Source organism: Leuresthes tenuis, unplaced genomic scaffold (genome assembly GCF_036924035.1).
Source record: "Leuresthes tenuis unplaced genomic scaffold, fLeuTen1.0.hap1 SCAF_12, whole genome shotgun sequence".
Lineage (NCBI taxonomy): Eukaryota > Metazoa > Chordata > Actinopteri > Atheriniformes > Atherinopsidae > Leuresthes > Leuresthes tenuis.
The window spans coordinates 28,280,059-28,291,233 of NW_027325366.1; the positions used below are offsets into that span (position 1 = coordinate 28,280,059).

At 39.1% G+C, this 11,175-nt stretch overlaps 1 protein-coding gene across 1 annotated transcript in view; it reads left to right on the forward strand.

Moving 5' to 3' along the window:
• mao (monoamine oxidase) overlaps nt 1-9,958 on the forward strand; it is a 47,885-nt gene extending 37,927 nt beyond the window's left edge. The window contains exons 14-15 of the mRNA XM_072397373.1: nt 6,227-6,289; nt 7,422-9,958. Coding sequence (XP_072253474.1) covers nt 6,227-6,289; nt 7,422-7,577 — 219 coding nt within the window. The 3' untranslated portion in view covers nt 7,578-9,958. The remainder of the gene's footprint in view (nt 1-6,226; nt 6,290-7,421) is intronic.
• The last annotated feature ends 1,217 nt before the right edge of the window (nt 9,959-11,175 follow it).

Below are 11,175 nucleotides of genomic sequence, written 5' to 3' on the forward strand. Positions count from 1 at the left end.
GCCTTTTTTAAGCTTGAATGATTCAAATTCAGTTTTAGGTGGCTCAGCAAAGAAAAACACATTCCTCTGAACATAGTCGGGTACAAGGACTGGACTGAAAATAAGAGAAAAGACAGCCAATGTCCAGAGAAACAACTAGAGCTGTTCTCTACATACCAGGTTAGATTGGTTTAATCTGTGACCTCATCAGCCTAATTGAAGCTGCTGTAAAATCAACTCTCACACCTGAAGGATATTAGCAGCTCTCCACAGCTCCATCAGCCTGCTTCTCATGATGTAGAATATCCCTTATATTCAATTCAATTCAATTCAATTTTATTTATATAGCGCCAGATTACAACAATTGTCATCTCAAGGCACTTAAGTAATATAGTCCAATTCAAGCCAATTGGAATTCAATTCATTGTAATCATAATCCAATTAATTCATATAGAGCTAATTCAAAAAATTAATATCCTAGCTAAGGAAACCAACAGATTGCACCGAAATGTGTCTTCAGTCCAATCTCCCGTCCTGAGCGTGCCTGTGGCAACTGTGGAAAGGAACGACTCCCTTTTAACAGGAAGAAACCTCTGGCAGAACCAGACTCAGGAAGGGTGGCCATCCGCCTCGACCAGCTGGGGTTTGAGAAGACAGAAAAGAGGGAAAAGAGGGGGGAAAAACACCATAACGCCATTCAAAGGATATCTGTTGGAACAGGGAAACATAGGTTAATAACCACAATAATGTCACATGTACATAAAATCAATTTTGAAATTAAACAGGGGGAAAAAGAGAGCAAAGTGAGGAAAGGTGTGACAGATGAGGTCCCCCAGCAGTCTAAGCCTATAGCAGCTTAACTATGGGATGTTTCAGGATTACCTGAGCCATCCCTAACTATAAGCTTTATCGAAAAGAAAAGTTTTAAGCCTAATCTTAAAAGTGGAAAGGGTGTCTGCTTCCCGGACATTTACTGGCAGCTTATTCCACAAGAGAGGGGCCTGATAACTGAAGGCTCTACCTCCCATTCTACTTTTAGAAACTCTGGGAACAACAAGTAAACCTGCAGTTTGGGAGCGAAGTGCTCTGTTAGGAAAATATCTTACAATTAAATCTTTAAGATATGATGGAGCTCGGTCATTAAGAACTTTATATGTCAGAAGAAGAATCTTAAATTCTATTCTGAATTTAACAGGGAGCCAATGAAGAGAAGCTAAAACTGGAGAAACATGATCTCTCCTGTTAGTTCTCATCAGAACTCTGGCTGCAGCATTTTGGATCAGCTGGAGGCTTTTCAGAGAATATGTGGGACAGCCCAATAATAAGGAATTACAGTAGTCCAATCTTGAAGTAACAAATGCATGAACTAGTTTCTCTGCATCACCCTGAGACAGGATGTTCCTGATTTTAGCAATATTACGAAGGTGAAAGAAGGCAGTCCTAGAAACCAGTTTTATATGTGCGTCAAATGATAAATTCTGGTCAAAAATAACTCCAAGGTTCCTCACTGTAGAACTAGAAGCCAAGGAAATACCATCTAGAGTAACTATATAACTAGACAATTTCTCCCTGAAGCGCTCAGGTCCAAAGAGAACAACTTCAGTTTTGTCTGAATTTAAAAGCAGACAGTTCTGAGTCATCCAGGTCTTTATGTCTTTAAGACAGGCTTGTAGCCTGACCAACCTGTAGGTTTCATCTGGTTTCATAGATAAGTACAGCTGAGTATCATCAGCATAACAATGGAAATTTATGCCATGCTGTCTGATAATGTTACCTAATGGAAGCATGTATAAAGTAAAAAGAATCGGTCCAAGCACAGAACCCTGAGGAACTCCATGACTTACTCCAACGTGTGAGGAAGATTCTTCATTTACAAGAACAAACTGGAATCTATCAGATAAATATGACTTAAACCAGCCTAATGCAGTTCCTTTAATCCCAATAACATGTTCAAGTCTCTGTAACAGAATGCTGTGATCGATCGTATCAAATGCAGCACTGAGATCCAACAGGACAAGCACAGAAACAAGTCCGCTATCAGAGGCTAACAGGAGATCATTGGTAACTTTCACCAGTGCTGTTTCTGTGCTATGATGCACTCTGAATCCTGACTGAAACTCTTCAAACAGATTATTTCTATGTAAATGATCACAAAGTTGAACTGCAACTATTTTTTCAAGAACTTTGGACAAAAAAGGGAGATTGGATATAGGTCGATAATTAGCCAACACTTCTGAATCAAGAGTAGGTTTTTTAAGTAAAGGTTTAATTACAGCAACCTTAAAAGTCTGAGGTACATATCCTGTCAACAAAGACCGATTGATCAAATCCAATATGGAAGTGTCAATTAAGGGGAAAACCTCCTTGAACAGTCTGGTTGGGATTGGGTCTAACATACAAGTTGATGGTTTAGAAGAGACTATTGCTGTTGTTAGCTCAGAAAGATCAACTGGACAGAAGCTGTCTAAATACAATTCAGGTTCGAAAGATACTTCTAAAGCTGCTCTACTTGATGATACATCAGTGATAATAATGGGAAGGATTCCATTAATCTTCTCTCTGATAGAAACAATTTTATTGATGAAGAATCTCATGAAATCATCACTGCTGAGAGTTAAAGGAATACATGGCTCAACAGAGCTCGGACTCTTTGTCAGCCTGGCAACAGTGCTGAAAAGAAACCTGGGATTATTCTTATTCTCTTCTATCAATAATGAATAATACGCAGTTCTAGCTTTACGAAGTGCTTTCTTATACGTTATTAAACTATCTTTCCAGACTAATTGAGACTCTTCTAAATTAGAGGAACGCCACTGTCTCTCCAGCTTTCTTGCAGTCTGCTTTAACGCACGCAGCTGTGAATTATACCAAGGAGCCAACCTCTTCTGACTGATTACCTTCCTTTTCAGAGGGGCAACATTGTCCAGTGTTGTACGCATTGAAGCTGTAGTGCTGTCAACAAGAGAGTCAAGTTCTACTGGAGTAAAATTTAGGTAGCCATCCTGTGTCATATCAGCACATGGCAGTGAAGAAAAGGATGATGAAATCAACTCTTTAAATCTGGTTACAGCATTCTCTGACAGACACCTTCTATATGTAGAATTCTTCTCAGAAACCGTGTAGTCAAGTAATGTAAATTCAAAAGTTATTAAAAAATGGTCAGACAAGACAGGGTTATGAGGGAACACTGTTAACTGTTCACTCTCAATGCCATAAGTCAGCACAAGGTCAAGGGTATGATTAAGGCAGTGAGTAGGTCTGTGAACACTTTGAGAAAATCCAATAGAGTCTAATATAGAATTAAAGTTAATATTTAGGCTGTCATTTTCAACATCTACATGAATATTAAAGTCACCCACTACAATGACTTTATCTGTACTCACCACTAACTGGGATAAAAACTCTGAGAATTCAGACAGAAACTCAGAATAAGGGCCAGGCGGACGATACACAACAACAAACACAAGAGGTTTTTGTGATTTCCACTTTGGGTGGGAAAAACTGAGAATCAGAGATTCAAAAGAGCTAAAACTAATCTTGGGTCTAGGACTGATTAGTAACCCTGATCTGAAGATAGCTGCCACTCCTCCTCCTCTGCCTGTGGTTCTAGGAACATGAACATTTAAATAGTCAGAGGGAGTTGATTCATTAATGCTAACATGATCCTCCTGCTGCAGCCAGGTTTCTGTAAGACAAAATATATCAATATGATGATCACAAATCAAATCATTCACTAACAGAGACTTCAAAGGGAGAGATCTAATATTCAGCAAACCACATTTAATAGTTTGATGTTTTTGTTCAGTTAAAGTTTTTGTTTTAATTTTTTTTTGCACAAGAGGATTTGCTCCTTTTGTGTTTTTTGATTGAGGGGGGGGCAGCATCAGGTGGGAAGCCGCAGAGAAGTGTGTAAGACTACAACTCTGCATCCTGGTCTCAACACTGGGATGTCATGTTTTTGGATGACTAATAAATTCGTCCATATTTCTAGAAATGAGAGCCGCTCCTTCCAAAGTGGGATGGATGCCGTCTCTCCTCATCAGACCAGGTTTTCTCCAGAAAGATTGCCAATTATCTATGTAGCCCACGTTGTTTGCTGGACACCATCTAGACAACCAGCGATTGAATGAGGACATGCGGCTAAATATGTCATCACTGGTCAGATTTGGCAGGGGTCCAGAGAAAACTACGGAGTCCGACATTGTTTTGGCAAAATTACACACCGATGCAACATTAATTTTAGTGACCTCCGATTGGCGTAACCGGGTGTCATTACCGCCGACGTGAATAACTATTTTACCGTATTTACGTTTATCCTTAGCCAGCAGTTTTAAATAGGATTCTATGTCGCCCGCTCTGGCCCCTGGAATGCATTTGACTATGGTCGCTGGTGTCTCTAATGCCACGTTTCTGACTATAGAGCTGCCAATTACCAGGGTTTTGTCCTCAGCGGGTGTGTCGCTGAGTGGAGAAAATCTATTAGAAACGTGGACAGGTTGATGGTGAACCACGGGCTTGACTTTAGGACTATGACTCCTCTTCCTGACAGTCACCCAGCCACTCTTAAGTCCCGGCTGCTCGGGATCTGCTCGGGGACGACTAACAGAGCTAGCTACGCTAGGTGGCTCCGCACTGACTAAAGGGGCCTGGCTCGCTATTGGGTGGTTTTCAACAGTGCAGAGCCGAGCTTCCAATTCAGATAACCTTGCCTCCAAAACTACAAAAAGACTACATTTGTTACATGTACCATTACCACTAAAGGAGGCAGAGGAGTAACTAAACATCTGACACAAGGAGCAGGTGAAAGCAGGAGATAGAGGAAGAGAACTGGTAGCCATGCTAAGCTAGAGAACCAGACACAACGCTAAAAAGTGAAAAATAAAAACTAAAGATCTGTAAGAGTGAGCGTTAGAATATAACAAGTATGGGATAGAGTTAACTATGCAAGATGTGTAAATTATAGGGAGAAATAAGGTGATTATTAGTAGTTCAAGAAGAGCGAGAACTGTCACAGTGCACACACACAAAGCAACAGGAAGTGATGCAATACGTCTTACCGCAAAGCAAAGCCGTCAGACCGTCAGCATCAGACCATCAGCATATTTTCTGTATTTTTCCATTCAGTACAGAAAATATAGTTAAATATTTATGAATCCCATTCATAGCATGTGGACATGTGTGAAAAACAGACTTGACAGCTCTTTCTTATTAGCTGTAGATATTTTTTAAGTAAACCTTTCATGCACATGACCTGTTACTGCATATGTCTCTTTTGATCTGCTTGAAACAATAACATAGATAGAAATGTAACTGTCACATTAAACAGTTCAGCCATGACAGTAAAGTGAGGTGGCAGTTCTGTGCAGTACTTGCAGTACTTTCAGTTATGGTATTATGTTATATTGTATTTGGTACTTTGACTAAAGTACAACATGTGTTCAGTTGTGGTGATGATTTAGGTGCTTTGCGCTGGTAAAATATACTTCCTGTATTTTTTATGTATAAGCCCATTCTACCACAATATTGAGGGAAAATGTAGAATTAAAATTATTTGATTTAATCTTTTTGATAATACCACACGTTTTGTGTGGTATTCTCAACTTTGGAAGTAGGAAATGTCTAGGAAAAAAACTCCCCTAAAATGTTCTATTTTATAATCTTTTACAAAAAAAAATTTGAACTTAACCCATATGTTGCATAAGCTCCTTCCATTTTTTTTTTACATTTAATAGTTCATATGAGAAAAGAACAGTTAAAATTACAAGTTTCAGCTGCAAATCTTTGTCAGTTTTGTAGGCTTTGTCATATTTAAGGTAAGTACCAGTATGCATGCTAAGTAGGCTTCCCCTGTTTTCAGTTTCAAATGCCTTTAGATAGCTACTTTGATTTTATCTAAGTAAATCTTCCAATGAAACTCCAGATGAAACTGTTTGTTTATCCACCTCCAAGTTTTAGATCCACCGACTGAGACGGATCGTAGAATCATTGCTAAATGCTCCTACAGCACTTGCTGCTTGATCTTCCTCACTATCCTCTTCCAGCATTAGCACAATGCTTTGAGGAGATTTCCCATAGTTCACATTACTGAATGATATCTACCCCCAGGATCTGTTGGGGAATTAATGAGGGCGAAAGGGCAGTATAGTCATCAGGGTTCACAAACTGAAACACATATGCTGAGATACATTTTTGTGGTGATAGATTTTATGGGAGCCTCCTGACTGAGAAAACCAATGTGTTCTTGCAGGTAATGTGTGCTATGGGTAAAATCCACCAGAGTCAGGTCTGGATGTCAGAGCCTGAGTGTCAGGTAAGAAACATATTGTTTTATATGCAGTTTTTGACCCCGACATACTATCAGATACCAATAATGTATGGGATTGAAAGATACAGCCCTTAATTGTTTCCAGTCTTATCTATCAGACAGGAGTTTCTCTATCTATGTTGGCGGGCATTCTTAAGCTGAATCCCCACTTAGTTGCGGGGTTCCTCAAGGCTGTACACTTGGCCCCCATTCCCTTCTCATTATATATGATTCTGTAGGGTTGTATATTTCAGAAGTAAAATCTCCTTTCATTGTTTGGTAGATGATCCAATGATCTGTCTGTCTATAGAAAACTCTCCGGGATAGCAGAACTGAACAAAAGCAAAATAGAAATGATTTTAATTGGTTTGTCTTTTAGGTTCAGAAATGCCACTGACATAATGTATCTTCAAATTTGACAAACAGATTAGCTCACCTGTCAAAACCAGCTTTGTTTCAATTAAGGCTCCTTAGTAAGGTGAAGACCATTTTCCCTCTACATGACTTTGAGAGAGTACTTAACCTTTTGCTTCTATTTTGTTTAGATTATTGTCACTTTGTTGCCTGCAGATTGTTCAAAACGCTGCAGCTGTATTCTGACAGGAAAGAAAAGATTTATCACATCACACCTGTAATGACCTTCCTACACTGGTGTCCAGTCCATTTCAGGTTCCAGTTTAAAAAAGCATGGTACACCCTACTTGTCCAAACTTTCACTGCCTCACACTTCCTCACAAAGTCCAGGATCAAGACTCAAAAATAAAGACGACAGAACCTTTTCAGCGGCAGTCCCTAATCTGTGGAAGCCTACCTCCACTTTTTTATGCTTTATTGTTTATTTGACTTTATATTTTTCACTGATTTAGTGATTTCTTGAAGCTATCTTTGTATAGATTGTACAGCACTTTGGTCATCTTAATGCATTATTGATGTGCCATAAAGATAAACTTTGATTTGGTTTGGCTGACTAAATGATGAGTTAACTCGCATATAATCGATTGCCATGCTCTTTATCCCATTTCCCACTTCACATATCCTCGACTGTGATCCAGATTTTATTTGAGTAGGATATTTGATAAAAGTTAACAATCATAAATCAGTTCAACTGTAATGTTTCCTCCTTACCTCCCTCATTCAGGAAATCCCAGCACTCCCATTCAACACCACCTTCTGGGAGAGGAATTTGCCTTCAGTTGGAGGTTTCATCAAGCTGATGGGGGTCTCCACCGTCCTGTCTGTTGCTGCCGCAGCAGGCCTGGTGGCCTACAAGAAGGGCCTCCTGCCACAAAGTTAAATTGCTTATACCCATCTTATCTCACTCATCTGCACCTCAAGGGAACATATGGGAATGCTAAATCAACTGTACTCATGCTCTTCTGGTGCAAAGTAATCAACGACATAGGGTGTAGTTTGTTTTGGGGTTTTTTAAACACTGTGCTACATAAGAAGACTGTTCAGCTCATGCAAAAACATTAAACCACCAGAATGAGTGAGACAAAGAGTGATTAGAAGTCAAGAGATGTAGTTTGAGAGGAGATCTTTTCAAATTGACAATTAATCTGAAAGTCAGTGAAACCAATGATGGAAAAAAATCTGAATAGGAAATATAAATATATATATATATATATCTACTACTATTTCATACATTGCCAATGACATTCACATTCTTGATTACATGTGAGTTGAATAACTCCTCATGCTTACTTGTGTGTGTGAGCTATGTCTGAGTGTGTGTTTGTCAAAATGTGTGTGCATGTGTTTCCACTGTGCTAATTACCTCTGCTGATTTTAGGTGCTGATTAATTCAGGCCAAACAGCTGTAGCCGTGCGATGAGCTCGAGTAGCATCAGAGGAGTGTAGAGCTGTGCCATCGCCCATTCAAAATCAGAAAGGAGGATCAGAGATAAGGCTGAGGTTATTCTGTCATATTCTGTCTTCGTGTCAACAAATCCCATGAGATGACCCAAGACAAACAAACAAAAATCCACAATGATTTAATGCTTTTATCAGGTGTGGCCTGATGTAGCTGTTGTCTCTGAGCCAAGGAGCTCTACCTCTACCTAATTCATCCTAGATTTTACTCCTGTTTCAGTTTCTAAGTTAAGTAGTCCCATACAAAGGCAATGTTTATATTTAGGACCCATTTAAAGATTTGTCACCAGATTTCATGGGATTTGTTAACAAAAAAAACAAAGAAAACCACAGCTTCAAGATAAGAACAAGAGGGATCATGTTAGCCTTATTCTTTAAATTAAAACCTGTAAGTAGTCCTGTAAAGCTGCTCTGTATGGTTATCTTTTGGTAGATGTAATGCACTCGAATGTATTTTCTTCAGACTAGATTAACCCTTATTAAATGTTTTATTAAGATAATTTGATTTTTGAACATGTGCATTCTTAGCATTTTAGTCACAGTATAGATTAACACAAGAAGTTTCATTGCAACTAAACAGAGCCACATAATGTGTTTTTTAAAAAGCCCAAAAGGGACATTTTATCTATCCATGGAAGTTCATTCAGTGCAGTCGTACATGAAAAGAAATGGCACCTATCAGATATTTTATTGCATTATTTTGTTTTAATAGCTGAAAATCACAGCTGATTCTCACAGTAAACTTCAATGGGGACATGCACTTCAGTGTTAGCTGTCCATCATCAGAATATAAGTTTTTTCTTAATGGAAATCTGATTTTGGAGGCAGATGTGAAGAAGAACGATCTTATGTTCACGTGTCTGTTCAGAGCACTGTACAGTGTGTGCGGCTCTGTGTGCCCACAGCAAGAATCGTGTTCTTGTCCCAAAGACTGCTGTCTGTGAGTGTAGTTTATCTGTTGTGCCTTAATGGAAGTTGTAGTGTTTTGTCATTTTTCTCAAGTGCCTGTGTGACTCTTACACTTTTCTCCCCCTTCCTTCCCCGCTTGCACAGGTGAGATGAACCAGGTCATAGGTTTAAGGCATCATCAGTAACTGTCAATATAGAGGAGGCGACTTAACACCACGTCCCTCTAAGTGTGTCCAAAACCTTTCATTTTTACATGCCCTTTGTGTTACCTGAGTTACGTCCTCACTATAAACTTGACTCAGGTTGAACCAGGTGTATAAACTCAGCATCAGCTGTGAATAATAGATCTCTTGACTGTTCGGGCGATCAAACTGCTTATCTCCAGTGAAGCCAAGTCTGTGTGAGCTGTGCATTGTGATGTCAGTGCTTCACTATGTGTTTCCCCTTGTTCTGGTGCCCTTGTGTCTCTCTGGCTGCTTAACTTTAACCCTCATTCACAGACCATATACCATCTCACCTCTTTATCCGAGTACTTGCACTTGTTTTGCGTTCTTCCAGGCCTACTCTTGATTTAAGGCTTTGATAATGCTGTAACTCGTGTTTTAGTCCATCTCTAAACTCATTCTTGTTAACACTTGGCTAATGCCAGTGAACAAAGCCAGCACGCTCTGTCCATCCTTCATAAACTACAGTGATGACACCAAACCATCAGCAAGCATAACCCACATTATCTGATCCTTCTGGATTTTTCCAGAGATTGTACCTCTTGTCCTTCTGTGTAAATGAGCCTTCTTAACTGCTCTTGTGACCTGTTCTTTGATGTCTTTAATTTCTCAAACAAAGCTGGTGATATTTAAAAGAAAAATGTGAAATAAATCTTTTACTCGTCTTAAACTGGTTTTGTCCATCTTTGTATGTTTGATTCATACGCAGCCACTTAGCAGGGGTACTGCTGTGTTTGCCAGTGGGTAAAGAAAAGACCGGAGTACTTCAGCTTATTATAGAAATATCGTATATGTTGGGGTTTAAAAATAATTAAAATTCTGTGTACAGTAGCTATTTTAGGGGGACATAAATGATATAAAAAAATACACCAATTTTGGCTGATATTTAATTTATTTCTCATTAATTTCAATCAAGTATAGGCTGGCTTGACAGGACACATCTCCACTAAATGGGGTCCAATGGGTTAGACTGTCAATATTTTAGTTGAGCAGTCAATCAAATGATCACAAAAGAGCACAAAATGATCAGAAAAAGTTGCAAAATAGCCTCTATGATACAAAGTCATGACAAAATTAAATAAAGTGATCAGAAAATGATCTAGAGTGAGCCACAGGATTGGAGCCAAAGGGTGACCTTGGCCACAATGGACTTACAGTAAGGCCTGGAATACACTTTTTTTTTTACCCCACAAATTTACAAATTTCCCCCTCTGACCCTACAAATTTGTAGAGGAAATTGAGTCCACAATTACCCCCATCTTTACGATGTATCTTTGTCGCTGCAAAGTGACAAATATGCCTGTCAAAATAGCTGACGAGAGATAAGTACCATTTTGGAAACTGAAAATGTTGGAGTGGGGATGCTGCAGATAGCATGTTGGTTCATCTGGTGTGCGTCCTCGTGAAATCCTCAGCTAACAGGAGTAGTAGGAAGGCAAGTAAGAGAACAACAGAGCAAGGTGCTAATATGAATGTGTTATTAAAGAGCAAGTATATTCCAGGCCTAAAGCAATATTATGGGACTTTTTTAAGTCAATTTGTGTAAAGTACTTATAAGTAGTTAATGTCACAATAGACAGCAGTCAGTCTGCTTTAAGTTTGGTTAATCAGGTTGGAATCCTGATGGTGGTTGTCATGCCCATGTCCCACTACTCCAAAGCATGTCATAGCACAATGGGCCTTATAAAGAGGATAATTCAGAAGAGCTCATTAAAAAGTGACAAATAAACGTGTACTAGTTCCTTGTGAAACTGGGAATTGGTTCCGAACTTAAAGCATTTCCAGACTGTTGCTCTGCTCTAATGAAATCCTAATTCTATACCCTCCATGTCGTCAGACAAAATCACCATTCAAGTAACTTAAAGAAAACACTTGTGCTGTGAATTT